Source organism: Sminthopsis crassicaudata, chromosome 1 (assembly GCF_048593235.1).
Source record: "Sminthopsis crassicaudata isolate SCR6 chromosome 1, ASM4859323v1, whole genome shotgun sequence".
NCBI classification, from domain to species: Eukaryota; Metazoa; Chordata; class Mammalia; order Dasyuromorphia; family Dasyuridae; genus Sminthopsis; species Sminthopsis crassicaudata.
Window position 1 is genome coordinate 664,060,242 of NC_133617.1, and position 15,498 is coordinate 664,075,739.

The 15,498-nt window shown below is 33.0% G+C and overlaps 1 protein-coding gene across 2 annotated transcripts in view; it reads left to right on the plus strand.

Annotated features, from left to right (window-relative positions):
- Positions 1 to 15,498, plus strand: part of SETD2 (SET domain containing 2, histone lysine methyltransferase) — a 130,110-nt gene that overhangs the window by 88,238 nt on the left and 26,374 nt on the right. The window contains exons 16-17 of one of the 2 annotated variants that reach the window (XM_074310238.1): positions 8,240 to 8,374; positions 12,552 to 12,809. In XM_074310238.1, coding sequence (XP_074166339.1) covers positions 8,240 to 8,374; positions 12,552 to 12,659 — 243 coding nt within the window. In that variant the 3' untranslated portion in view covers positions 12,660 to 12,809. Of the gene's footprint in view, positions 1 to 8,239; positions 8,375 to 12,551; positions 12,810 to 15,005; positions 15,146 to 15,498 lie in introns of those variants that run through there. The other variant, XM_074310157.1, reaches the window with a different exon arrangement.

The following is a 15,498-nucleotide window of genomic DNA, read 5'->3' on the forward strand; positions in this document are numbered from 1 at the left end:
ATTGTAATTGAGAACTTGATATCTTAATTACAATATATGTAAAGAATAGTTTACTTTCCCTATTGTCTTCATCTTATTCATATTTTGTGTCCATTATTTTTGTGCTATTTTGTATACTTCTCCATATGGGAATTAGCACATGATCTTATATGCCCATAAGCTTGGGCATATAAAAATAAAATATTAGAGTTCATGATATATGATCTTGTACCTTTGAATAAATTTTGGGTAAGGAAGAGGAGATGACCCCCCCAAAAAACTAGTTGTATTCTTTTTAATTTATTTTTAACATTTAAATAGATTCATTTAGTTGGTATTAGAACTATTCTGAATCAGAAATGACTTAGAAGATTATTCATTTTATCCAGTGTTTGAATAATTTTTGCAGTATCTCTTATGTTGTCTTTCAATAAATAACTTGGCATTTAAATTTTTTACCTTACTGTAGTATTCTATTTAGATCTCTAATTAGATTTGTTTTTTGTTATTTCTTCCTTTTTTATACTATTTGTCATGTCATATTTGAAATTTCCTAGACTATAAATTGTTTCTTGACACATTTGAGTGCCCATCTATTTGTACAAGTCGGGATGGGAGGGAACCATTCTCTGTGTATCCTGTTATCTTGAGTGTAGTCATATAATATAAATTAGAGCATGGAGGAATTTTAGAAAAGTCATCACTTAGGCTAATTCCCTCATTATATAGATAAGAACTTATATGTATTGAGGCTCAAAGATGCCAAAGGACTTTAACAAAAGTCCATGTAGATATATGGTAGATATGTAGATATGGTAGTATTGTGCACCTGAAACTATACTTCTATGTAACTTAGGGAAGGCATATAACAATGGTGGTTCTAAACAGATGTTATTCCTGTTTAAGTCTGTAAAAATAGAATCTAGTTTCATCATTCTAGTAGGTAAAAAGAGTTCTTTCAGAATTAGCTGTTAACACCATTTAACAAAACTTAAATCTTTTTTCCAATCCCTGCCAGTCCCTCATACTTGACCATAATATGTAAGTCAGTTAGACCCAGTTAATCCTCCTATCTGTAATTTACCTGAGGCCTTATATATGCTGAACTACTAAGTATAATAGAAGGGATTCAGGGATAAGAAAATCTTTACTTTCTTTGTTTTTAGGTCATCTCAATTGAGCAGAGTGGACATTAATTGAACCTGTACCCAAATCTGTATATAACTGGGAGAGAAGGGAGTATTTTATGGAATGTCCTTTAGCAGATCTGAAATTTTTTTTTTTTTTTTTTGCTATGTTTTTGTTTTTATTTTATTTTGATTTCCATGCATTTTCCTTGTTCTTCCCCTATTGAAAGCCATCTTTCATAACTGAGAATAAAAAAGAGGGAAATAAGCAGTTCAGGAAAATCAATGAACACATCACCTATTCCAGACTAGCATAATTTCATAGCATTTGATTTTGATTTTATTTCTACTGACATTGTTGCTAGTTGTTTACTTCACTCTACAGTTGCTCTCATGTTTCTTGGGTTTGTTTGTAGTCTTATTGATCATTTCCTAAGGCACAGTAATATTCCATTATTTGCTTATTTTTACTTGTTTAGCCATTTCTCAGTGATAGACATGTACTTTATTTCTGAATCTTTGCCACTACAAAATTGCTGCATTGGAATTTTTTTTTTAATTGTTTTTGTTTTTAACTAGTTAGTTTGGGGGGGGGTTGTTTTTTCCCCTAAAATATTCAGTATAAATTCTTTGCCTTACAGGTTAGGGAGGAACATAGATATTACAAACTAATGATTGAACATTTAGACATTTTGTTAGCATAACTTAAAGTTATGGTTTTCAGAATGATTTTCATCTTTTTCCCATTACTAAGTATTCCTATCTTTTGTCATACTTTGCCAGTTTGATGACCAAGAGTTTGATACGAATTTCTTGTAAAGAAGCTAAGTAGCACTGTGGGTGGAGAATGCTAGAGTTGGAGTTAGAAAGACCTGGATTTAAATCAAGAGCCTGGGGATCTTATCTCTTTGAGTCTTAGTTTCTTTATCTGAAAAATGCAAATAATAGTACATTATTTGGCAGCATTATCAAGATCAAATGAGATATACATAAAATGGTTTACAAACTTTTAAAACTACATAAATGCTATATATTACATTATTATTTTTTTATTTAAAGCCATCTTTATGAACAATAATAATTTTTAATTTTACTTTTAAGAGCTGTTTATTCATGTCCTTTGACTCTTTTCAAAAATAGCTATGGTCTTAATATTCATACTAATTGCCTATATTTTCATTTCTTGGATGTAAGATCCTTATTGGAGACATGATCCAAAATTTTTTCCCAATCAACATTTCTTTATCCTTCAGTCCTAAATGGGAAAGGTTTATCTATTCTAGTTTTCTCCTATGTGAAGAATATGGCATATTTGTTAATATTCAGGTCACAATCATTTTGAGTTCATTTTGTTTTGCAAATGTTGGTTTGAACATAATTTCTGTTCAGAACATAAGTTCTGAACAAACTGCATTCTTTTTTCCAGGAGTTTTTATGAAATAAAAACTTTTCCCCAGGTAATTTATATTGTCAAATTTATTGAACACTGGATTTATTGAATTTATTTCCAACTTCCTTATCTATGCCTAGCTTCTTGGTTTGTGACTATATTTGGGGTCTCATAACTGAATGTAGGAGTAATATCCTATATACCAGGATCATATGAAAATTTCTCAGGTGAAATGAGGTTGTCAGTGGAAAAAGTTTGAGAAGTCCTTACTAAGTACTACTAATCATTTTGTAACTCTTACAAAATAACTTTTTTTACCCTTATCCTTACTTTTAAAAATTTCATTATTTTTCTTCTACATCTAGACCTTATTTTACTCTGAATGTATTTTGATTTTTTTCCCCCTCACCCAGTAAAGTATCTCCTTGCTTTTTTGATAGCTTATCACTGAGTCCAAGTTAGACTTATGCCAAGGGTGCAAGAATGTTTCAAGACTAAAAAAAAATTATCACATTGGAAATACAAAATCAAGCCACTATCAATTAACATTTAAAAAAAAAACTCTTAATAAAATCCATTTATTTATGCTATTAAAATTAATCTTAGAATCATCATTTTTAATGTAAAAAAGGGTATATTTAAAACCTCTTTATCATGAGGAAACTCCAACTTTGCCAGTAAATGCAAGAATTAAGAATCTCCTCTTTCTCTCCCTCCCGCCCAAAAAAAATTACTGTAGTTTTAGAAGCATTAATATGTAGTAAGACGAGAAAATAAAGACAAACTGAAAGGAAAATAAAAATTACATGTAACTGTTAACTGGGTTTTATAATTGAGATAATTTAGAATGAAGTTTCAGGATAAAGAATAAACCTACAAAAATAATCGTTTTGTGTGGTAATAATAAAATAAAAGAGTAAAAATATAAGGTATTCCAATTTTTTTAGAATTACAAAATGCATAAAATATCTGGAAAGCATGATAATAAAAGCAATTGAAAAGCAACCATTAATGAAATAAAGAAGGCTTTAAGAATATTCAGTACTATTGTTGGACTGTTGAGTATAATAAATGTTGTCATGCTATCTAACCAACAATTTCATTCTATACCAATCAAAGTTTAAAGAGCTAGATAAAATAATAAAAAAAATTTTGAAGAACAGATTTATTTTTTTCTTCAGTAATATTTTTCCAAACACATGTAAAGATAGTTTTAAACATTCATTTTTGTTAAGATTTTGTATTAAAAAATTTTTTTTCTCCCTCCTTTTGCCTTCCCTTTTCTCAAGATAGCATTATATATAATATAGATTATACATGTACAATTCTTTTAGATATATTTTCATATTTGTCACCTTGTACAAGAAAAATCAAGATGAAAAGACTATGTTTCAATCCACATTCAATCTCCATAGTTCTCTCAAACATTTTCCCACCAAAGTCTATGGGAATTATCTTTTATCATCACGTTGCTGAGAAAGCTAAGGAAGGAATATATTTCTTGAATAATGTTTTTCATATTACTATTAGAACAATTAATCTGTGGTAGTAGGCTAAAGCCAAGACATGTTCAATATGTTTCTCTTTTCCTTTGGGCGGCTCAGATATTTAAATCTTTGGAGATTATGAATTCTTCAGGCATATAACTTAAGAAATTACTGCCTCAGGGATTTAAAAGTTGTCAGTTTTTGCATCTATTTTCTCTGTATTCTGAACTAACCTAGCTGTGTCTTCTTATCTAGCTTATTTAATGCCATTTTTATTTTCTTGTCTGGGAATATCCAGTCATGCTTCCTTAATCATTCATAGGATAGCTTTTTATAGTGACTTCAATAATCTTTTTTAATATTTATACACTGTTTTTCCCCAGTTCTATCCTATACATTGGTAGAATTTGGTTTAATTGCTCACTAAACTTTTTGGAAAATGTTTTCTCTAACTTTTTGCTTTATCAGAAGATATAACATTTTTCAAATGACTTCATATCCTGAACCGGGGGTTCAGGGGGTTCAATGTGCCAGGCATTGTGCTAAGTGCTGGGGATACAAAGGTAAAAGACAATCTCTGCTCTGAAGGAAGTCACAGAATAACAGTTGGAGGCAGCATGCAAGCAACCATGTACAAACAAACTAGTTGTGTACAATATTTGCTGGAAATAACCAACAGAAAGGAAGCATTAGAATTAAGGAAGGACAGAAAAGCCTTTATGTAGAAGGCTATATTTTTGTTAGAACTTGAAGGAAGCTAAGAGGTGGAGACAAGCAGGGAAAGGATGCTAAGCATGAAGGATGGCCTTGGGAGTTAGGAGATGGCATGTGCTATTTAAGGAGCAGCAAGGAGGCCAGTGTTGGTGGTATAAGATGTAGGAAGAATGGGTGGGTGGGTAGGGCAGGTTGTGAATGGTTTTCTGCATTTAATTCTGTAAGGCAGGGAACCACTGGAATTTATTGATTAAAAGGTGTAATATTGTTAGTCCTTTAATGCCTGAATGGAAGATGGACTAGAATGGAGACAAAGACTTGGGACAGGCAGACCAGCCAACAAGCTATTGCAGAAGTCCATTTGGGAGATACTAAGGGCCTGGCAATGTCAGAGGAGAGCAGGGGGTACACATGAGACATGTTAAGCTGGTAATGTGGACAGGCTTTGGCAACAGACTGAATATGAGAGGTAAGAGAAGGTGGAGAGTTTGCAAGACTAAGTGACTGGGCTAAAGGTGATGTTCTTCACAGTAAGGGGAGAGATAATGAAGTCCGTTTTGGATGTGTTGAGTTTAGTGTTCACAGGTTTTTTTGTGTTCAATGAGCACTTGGAGATAGGAGATTGGAAATCGGCAAAGAGATTAGAATTAAATGCCTAAGTAGATTTAGTGATTGATCATCAGTTGGGAGATGGTAGTGAATCTATGAAAGATGATGATTTCATCAAACAAAATAGTGTGGAAGTGTCCAGGACAGAACCTTGTAATCTCCAATTAGTTGGAGGTGACTTGAATGAAGATCAAGTAAAGGAGACTGAGAAGAAGCTGTCAAACAGGTAGAAAGAGAAACAGTATCACAAAAATCTAGAGAGAAGAAAGCGTTGATTTGAAGATATCCTCTTCCAGAAGAGTTGAGAATGGCAATTGAGATGGCCAAATCCAATGATTTGACAATTAAGAGATTGTAGAGGTACTTTGGAAAAAGTTTTGGATGGATAAGATAATTTTTCAAGGACTTTAGCCACAAAAAGGAAGAAAAGTATGGGATAAATCAAATGAGGGTCTTTTTGAAAATGGAAGGAGATGTGGGCATTGCCTGTTGGCAGTAATGAAGCAGGCAGCAGCTGGCAGATAGAGTGCTGGGCCTGCAGTTAGGAAGATCAAATGTGAGTTCACATATGCCTCAGATTTTTACTGGTTGTATCAATTAGTTGTTTAACCTCTGCCACAATCTCCTCGACTGTAAAATGAGGATAATAATAGTCTCTATTTTTCCAGACAATTGTGAGAAGCAAATAAGATATCTGTGAAAATGCTTAGCACAGTGCCTGACATTCCAGGAAGAAGTTTATGAAACACCAATAGTTCTTATAAATAGGTGAAATTGGAGTTGTTAGAATCGTTTGCTGTTTACTTCTAGTTTAGTATTGATTTTAGTCAGTGCCCTGACTATGCCTATACAGATAATTAGGAAATGATTCCCAAATTCATGACCAATTGTTTCATTCCTATTTAAGTTTAGTTCATTTTTTGTGATGCTAATTAGAAATAATAATATATTGTTTTTATATAGTTGATGTTTGCCATATCCAGTATCTCCAGGCACCTTTTTTAAACCAGAGATTCATGTTGCATGGGCTTGTGACTTCTCTTTTCTATATAAGCTTTTAAACCCTGCTGTATCCTGTTTCGTAATCCTATTGTCAGACATGTTTTTGCTATCTTCCTGTATCCCCATCTTTGTATTAATGCTATCAAATATCAGATTATATCTTGAATTCATTTGAAATGTATTGAGTGAGTAGAATTTCTCTTCCTCTTTTATCTTCTGCAATAGAATGTTACATAGTTTCAGAAGTAACAGAAGAGGTCTTTTTGCATATACATGAAATAGGGTTTTTTTGGAGTACTTTTAGATTAGCATGTAAATCAACTCCTTTATTTTCTCCTCCAAAGACTTGAGATAGCCATGCATTTAGCTTCAAATTCTTTTTTTCTAGTTTCATTTATATTGAGAATGTTATTATTTGAAATGATACTATTGCTCTAGAAGATTATCTGTCTGATCACAGTGAAAGGATCTTGTTTAGAATACAAGTAGTTAATTATTTAACTTAGCAGTTAAGTTAGTTGTACTAGGGCTCTTAAAACTACCCAGTACTTGCTTTTCTGATAGTTACTTACTGATCAAGTGCAAGAAGACTGTATTGGAAGAGGACCATTTTTACTTCTATCTCTTTCTGACATGGTGTAAGCAAGAAACCAGCTTTAATAGAACTTTGAATTAGGGAAAAAAAAGATAGCATTTTTTCAAATGTATAAATATCTAATATATAAAAGAAAGGTCAGACCTTTAAAAGATATCTTTATAGTAAGCTTTGACAGGCAGAATTTATTCAGATGGGTAAAAAGTGAAAGGGAGACTCAAATTTAAAATTTCCTAACAATTCAAATAATAGAATGAGCTGCCTTTAAAATTAAAGAATTCTTAAGAAGTACTTAAGCAGAGACTGATCCATCATCTATTAAGCTTACTATAGAAAAAAGCATGCTGACTATAGTAATAAGATAAATGTAATTCCAGTTACTGGAGAAACTGAGACTGTTAGATCTCTTGAGTTTAGTACTTCTGAGGCTATCCACACTTAAATTTCAGCATTTATATGGTAAATTCTCAGGAGTAGAAGATATTTGGTTACCTAACCAAAAAATAAAGGTTAAATGACCTAAGTTGGAAGCAGAGCAGGTCAAAACATTTTCATGCTGATTAGTGATAGGTTTGGACATGTGAGTAATCCTGTATTTCTAGCATACGCCAAGATGGGGAGACCTAGCTTTTTTTTTTTTTTTTTTTTTTTTTTTTTTTAAATGGGGGGAGAGAAAAGAAGGAATCCCAAATTAGCAATAAAATAGTACTTAAATGACTGACAAAATTATTTTCAACCTTTTGTTTCTGAGGTCTGAGTTGAAACTGCGCAGAATTTCACACTTTGATTCACTCACACCCTTTGACCTTTTGGGGATGATAGAAACAGGACTAGGGTTAGGAAAGTAATATGAAAAGCAATCTTCTTCATCACTGAAATTGAATTAATTTTATTTGTCTAGAACCCAAATAGTTGAGAAGCTCATCTAATTAACATCTTTTATAAATGCTCTTCTGTGAGAGAAACAAACAAGTTGGTTTTGGGAACATAAATGCCCCTTGGTGAAAAGTTTTTACTTATGCAATACACTATATTTTTCACTTTCAAACTTAGCATAAGCTTTTAAAAGCTTTAGATGATTTCATGTTGGGCTTTGTTGGGCTTTTTTTTTTTTTTTTTTTTTTCCCTTTAATTGTAAAATATATTCCCTTATTACTTGTTTCCCAATATAAATATTAATAGGCCAAGAAAGTTTGAAGACATTTTAAAGCTTTATTTCAAAATGTGATAACCTGAACTTTATCTTGGTTAGAAGATGCCACATTTAAATTTTAATTATATTACCTTAGAACTAACAGTGTTTATCACTGCTTCATTTTCTTTATTTCTGTTACAGAGTTACCCTCAACCAGGACTTCAATACATCCAGGGGCAGCAGATATTTACAGCTCACCCACAGGGTGTGGTAGTACAGCCAACAGCAGCAGTGACTACAATAGTAGCAACAGGGCAGCCTCAATCCTTACAGCAGGTAAGAAATATTTTGCATGTATTTAATTTTTTCTTACTTAAGCTCACTTGTTTTTCTACTAATTTTTCCTTTTGATTTCTCACAGATTTCTTACGTATTCTTCAAGGTACATTCTGTCTATTTTCATTTCTTTAGTATATTTCTTATTGTGATGGGGCACCAGCACATCTGTCTATTGGTACAGCTTTTGATCCCATTTTTTCGAAAATTCTTTTAGTCATTTGTATTTCTTAGACGGGATCTGGTGGCCTAAATTCTACAAGGGAAAATGGTGCTGGTGGGAGGGAAAACTCAAAAAGAGAGTTCTGAAAACAAGAGTAATACTTTTAATGGGAAAGAAGGTTGAGTTTAAAAAAAAAAAAAAAAGTGTGAATATGTCATTCTTCAAATCACCATTAGCCACAATATTGCTGTACTTTTCTGTTTTCATGAATTAGGAAATTTCTTTAAAGCTCCTCTTCCTAGCCTCACTCTTCTGACCTTATTGTTCATCCTTACCTTAAGATGCCATGCTTCTGCCTTTCAAAATTCTCTTGCTAGGTTATTTACCTTTTGCTCTGACTTCACTTTGTTCTCTTCCCCGGTTTCATCCTGAAATAGTTGAATATTATAGACCTCTGTTGTCTTCTAATTCCTTGCTACTATTTTCCAGGCTTAACCTTTGGATTCTATCTCTGGATTATTTCCACCAACTTCCAAACAGCTAAAAGAAGCTGGACAAAGTCACACAACTGTACTTAGTCATTCCTAATTTTTATCTTAATTTCCATTTTTCCCCTATTGTAGAAGGCCAGTTGATTTGCCCTTCCCTAATTTTTTTTATCTTGCATCTAAAAACAATTACTTCAAACCGCTTTTCCTCCTCAAGCCTCTGACATTACATCTTCCCTACCCTGTCAGCAGATTTCTTTTCTACTGAGAATATACAAGTTGCTCACTGTGAGCTCTTTCCTCTTTTCTAATTTAAAAACCTCTTGATGTCATCTCCCTTTTTTCCTTTGTCTCTGACGAAAAGGTGGTCTTCCTACCAAGGCCAACCCCTTTATTTGTACCCATGATCCCATTCCCTCTGATAGATATCTCTGCCCATAGTTTTCTTCCCTTGCCCTCTCATTTTTCAAGCTCTTCCTTTCCTACTCTTATTTTTTGCGGTATAGATATAACTGGGCCTAGATCTTCCTGTCCTGCATAACTCCGTAGTAAACCTAACTTTTCCTATTCCTCAAATTGTCATAATTATATCTCATATCCTTTTACCAAAAACTATCTGCTCTGGTTGCATCTGTTTTTTCTCACTTATGAACTCATTACTAAACTAACAATAATACAGTCCTTGTCAAATAAAGATTGCTATCAAGAGGAAAATATTATGTTATGTTAAAATATGGATTTATTTGTGAAATCTTAGAAAATGTTGGGAATGTGTGAAGAAAACCAAATTTGATATTGACAAAAGACCTAATTTTAAAAGTCATTGCAAGGAAATTTAAAAATGAAACTGAAGTTAAGGATAATTGGACAAAAAAACTGGAAAAAAAATAGGTAGAAAATGCTACTGACAGTACCAAAATTTAAAAAGCAGCTGGATTAGACGGAATATACAGGGAGAAATTTCTCTCTTTACAACTTTCATGGTATCTGAAAAGACTAGAAAATACCAAAGCATTGGGGAAAAAAAATCCTCAGATTATGTATATTTTTAAAATTGGCCAAAAATGTATTTTGGAAAAGAGTTCATACCTTCCAAATTCAATATAAATTTGTTATCAACCTTAAATTAAATCTAAACTTCAGTAAACATTTGTTTTATTCTTACCTTGTCTTATAATTGCTGTCTCTTAGACCTTGTCTTGTAATTGACTGAGAAAATAAGAGACTTACTTGCTATGAGCTCTCCTCCCATTCTCTTCATCTCGAATTCTATTTTTCCCTATTCTTTATTCCTTTCCTCTTTAATAAGATGGCCCTTCTCATGAAGACACTAACTGCTATATGAAATCTTGATCCCATCTCTTATCTTCTCCAAGAGACTGATGCCCCCCTTCCCCATCATTTCTTCTTCAAACTTTCTGTTGGTTTCTTCCTGCAGCTTTCAAATATATTCAAGTCTTCCTTGTCCTTTTAAGAAAAAACAAAAAACACTTCACCAAATTTCAGCATCTCATTTGAAGCATTTATCCTTTATTTCTCTTCTCAGCCAGATTTCTGTCAGTTTGTATTTATTGCTTTTATTTTCATCTTACTAATTTCTCTACTTTTTCCGATCTGACTTCATTACTTAATTCAAACTGCTTTCTCCAATTTTACCAGCGATTTCTTAATTGCTATTTGATAGTTTGTTTGTTTTTTCAATTCTTCATCCATGTCAGCTTATCTATTAGATAAGCTCTTATTTTACTTCCTAACAATAAGTATTCCCCAAAGATCTACGTTAGGCCTATCTCACCCTGTTTTTATTCTGTACTTCTGCTTATTTTCCTAGTCTCCTTCACCTTTATACTCACTGCCTACTCTTTCCAAGGATGACTCTACCCTTAGACCAACTTGCTGAATAGTCAGTCTCCATTGGGAACCACTCTATTTTAAGCATCTTCAATTAGGATGTTCATGTCTGGTTCGCTATTTCTCCAAACTGTCTATTTTGCTCTCACTCAGATATTTGCCTTCTCTCTTCCCGCTAGTTCTGCTTTCCATTTCCTTTTTAATATTTTGTCTAATGTGGAATATGAACTCCTTGGGCTTTTTTTTCTCCAGAGTTTAGGAACAGTTCTTGTCACATTAGTAAGCACTTAATATAAATGAATTTGATAAACATTTCTTACTAAATAATTATTTACTAAATAATTTAACAAATCTAATCTTTATTCACCATTGGTTCCCATGGATGTCATAATCGTTTCAATAATAGTCCCTCCCATATCTATATATCTTGGTCCTAGTCTCTCCCCTGTACTTCATTATCCTATCACTAATTAGCTTTGGATGAGGACATTCCAAAGTCAGCCTGTTTCCCACACTTCCTTATTTCTATTAGAGATACTAGCATTCTTCCCTTCTTCCAAGTTCATTATCTTAACATTATTTATTTCTCCTTCTCTTTTCCCTCATCTCACATGTTAGTCTCCTTCTCACATGGCCATCCCATTTTGTTCAGGCCCTTATCATCTCTATCCTGAATAATTGCAATGGCCTCTTTGGTTTTCCATGTCTCATGTCTTTTTTTTACTCCAGTTCTCCAAACACCTGCCAAAATGATTTTCTTTAAACACCGGTCTGACCATGTCAGTGCCTTACTGGTGTTTAAAACCCTTCACGACCTGACCCCAAAATATCTTTCCACATTTGTTTTTCCAATTTTTGTTCTCTGAAAGTTAGCCAAATTGGCTTACTTTTTATTGCTTACAGAATCTATTTTCCATCTTTGCCTGTGTGTGTTTTTTGAGGCTGGGGTTAATGACTTGCCCAGGGTCACACAGCTAGGAAGTGTTAAGTGTCTGAGACCAGATTTGAACTTGGATCCTCCTGAATTCAGGGCTGGTGCTCTGTCCACTGCGCCACCTAGCTGCCCCCCTTTGCCTGTGCTTTTTTACTAACCATGTCTGATTTCTGAAATTTGCTCTCTCCTTGCTCCTTTTTAAAATATCTTAATTGTTTCAAGACTTGGGGAAAGCATCATATACCTGAGGATTTCACTCTTCCCCTCAACTACTAATGACATCTTTCCCTATTATCTTATATGTATTTTGTATTTATGTACATGTTGTTTTCTCCATAGAAAATATCACCTCCTTGAGGCAGGGATAATTTTGTTTTTTTCTCCATATCCTCTTTGCCGATAACAAAGTCTGGCAAATGATATATACTTAATAAATGCTTTTTGATCAGTTAATGAACTGTATATCTATTTATCACTTGTTTTTATTCATTCGTAGAGAATATTCCTCAATAAATTGTCTTTTGGGAACAGTGTTTTACAATAATTACATATTTAACTGAAAGGTGCAGGTAATAAAAGATCCCACTCTTTTTATTTGACTGGGGAAAAAAAAGCATTTGATTCAATAGTACAAAATCTTATCTTAAAGACCCTCCTCCAACAAGGTGTCTCCCATACATGTGTTAAATCATACAACATTCTTTTAAAAGATGTAACAGAAAACTTTTTTTATTCCCTTAGTTACTAGTATTAAGCAAGAGTTTATACTTGTCCATAATGTTTGCCACTCTCATGGAGGATGTCCATCATAAGAGTCCCAGTCAAAGGACAATTTCCTATAAATGGTGAGGTCCCCCAGATTTTTTGTTTTTATTTTTTTAATTTTGGTGTGTATTTTGGGTATTGGTAACTAAAAATTTTTTAAATCATTAATTAAATTACTAATCAATCAAGATAGTTTAGTTATTAAATAAATCTATTGCTAAATCAAGGGCATAAAGAAAACGTGTTATATTGACTATGATACAAACTATATAGCTTGTTGTGTGCATGTGCATGTGTATCTGTCTTAGACCCACAATGCAAATAAATAATGACCTGATCCCAGTATTGAATAGATAGAGAATTCTGATGGGCTGCATTGCATTTGGTAATTTGCACAATTCTTTAACCCCAAACTTCTTTCTGAAACAAAAAGTATGTTCTTCTTCTCCTTCTTTCGTCCTTCTTTCTTCTCCTTCCTATTAGTTATGTATTTAAAATATGATAAATAAAATAAGTGTAAATAAATAAAAATGTATTAGTTATGTATTAGTCTCAAAAGAATAAAAATTGAGGATCATCTTACAGAGCAATGGAGAAGCACAAATTGAGCTTGAGCAGGATGCAACATAGTATGTTTGATAGTATGTTTGATGCATTGTTTAGGACTGGTCTTTGTAATAGTCAAAGAAACATAATTAAAAACTAGTCATGTAGAGAGGAAGTGATAATTAAGAGTCTACATACATAATCTATTTGTTATCCAGAGAATTGTGGAGAGCTTCCTTATTCCTTCTCCTTCACCACATTTCTTTATGTTGAATAGAAGTGTGGGAAGATTTGGACAAAGAGTTTGCTTTCAATGTATGGCTGGTGCATTATTGGGGGTGTGCAAATCAATGAGAATACATAGTGCTATGAAGCATGTGAAAAGATACAGGAAAATGATGGTTTTTATATACAGCATGTTAATAAAATCTGAAAGCCTGCTTTCTTGGTCCATTACTAGGCAATGTTGAAATTCTAGACTCCTTCTTCCCCTAATAGAGTTTATTATGGTTGGGCTAACAGCACTAATGGATACATGAGATAATTTGTGGAAAAGAGTGTACATACAAGTTAAATGATATAGAAAGACAATAAATAGTGGATATCAATCTTGGTTTGAAGAATTAAGAATTGCTTCCTCAAGGAAGAAAATTGGGTCGGATTTGCAGGTATATTTGGGAAGTCATCTATGAAAAGATATATAAGTAAAAAGTGTGTGTGTGTGTGTGTGTATGAAATATAAGATGTATCTATAAAAGATGTGTAAGATATAAGACTGACGTATGTGAAGTCTCTAAATCTTACCTGTTTTTAGTGATTATTTTAATTTATTCTGTTTTTTCTCTGATGACAGTTCTAATATTCACTGCAAAGAAAGGGGACAAGTGTAGAATGGTAGTGATATATAGAGATGGTATAAAAGAATCAACCACAGATATTGGAGAAGAGACTACTTGGGAACTTTTGATTATGTTTTCAGATAAAGGAAAGGAACATTTTATCCTCTTTCTATCCTTTAAACCCTTAAACACAACTAAACAAAAAAATTTGATAAAAATTTAAAATATGTGTGTATGTTCATATCTCTTCATGGAGGGGGAGAAGAGAGGTTTCATTATGTCTGAGACTTTCAAATTTTTTCCCCAGTTATACAGATTTCGATTTGTTCATGGTCATCTTTTCATCCACATTGTTGTAATGTATATCTTGGTTGTATTTATTTTGGTCTGTATAAATTTACACAACTCGTGTTTTTCTGAATTAGTGATATTTGTCCTTAATGCATAGTAATAATCCACTGCATTCATATGGCAGCTTTTTCATTCTTTCTCATGTTAGTGTACACATTTCTAGCTATAAGCCACCACCACTAATACTGTTATGAATATTTTGTTATTTATTAGACATTTATTTCTACTGTTGATTTCCTTGTAGGAAGGCCTCTGACACTCATAATGTGGAAGAGGGATTAGACTTGTTTTGCTTGATCTCAGTGAGCAGGCAAGACTAGTAACAACATGTGAAAGTTGAAGGAAAAAAATGCTTTATCACAATTAGAGCTTTCCAAAAATGACCTACCTCTATTATTAATAGATTCCTTTTCACTTTGAAAACAAAGACTGGATACTTATTTGTAGCATATACTATAAAGGACTTTGTTGTGCTGGATTACTTTTAAGGTCACTCCCTGCTCTGACATTCTGTGATTGTATTGATAACTCAGTGATGAGAAACTTAGAGTGATTTCCCTATTTGTCAATTCTTTTTTCAGATAAGGGTACATTGTTCCCCTGCATACATTAAGCTTCATATTAAAATTTTTGTCCATTTCACCGGATAGGAGGCATATTCACTGACCACAAATTTCCTTTTGGCTTTCTTTAGCCAGAGTTAGTTGTGACAAATAACCTCCTGGATTTGCCACCACCTTCACCTCCTAAACCAAAAACCATCGTCTTGCCTCCCAATTGGAAAACAGCCCGAGATCCAGAAGGAAAGATCTACTATTACCATGTTATCACAAGGTAAAATTATGTTTGACCTTTCATTATAGTTTTCTTGAATAAGAGGCTAGTGTTAACATTTGCAGAATTTGGTCTTAATGTTTGTCATTGCATTATTCAACTGCCAAATTAGAATGATGATAGCTAATTTTAAGGGTAGTCTGCAGCACACAGCCAACCATAATGCAAATGCCTTTGTTCAAGTAAGTAGTTCAGGAACTAGCAGTGTCTTGAAAGGACCAAATGAAATGATAATACAGTCAGTCTTTTGAAATGTATTATCTCAAATCAATGTTGTTGGTGTTGGTATTAACACAAAAAGGTGTGGAATTCTTAGGAATTATTAGTGAAAAAAATGTTTTGCATGTTGCTAG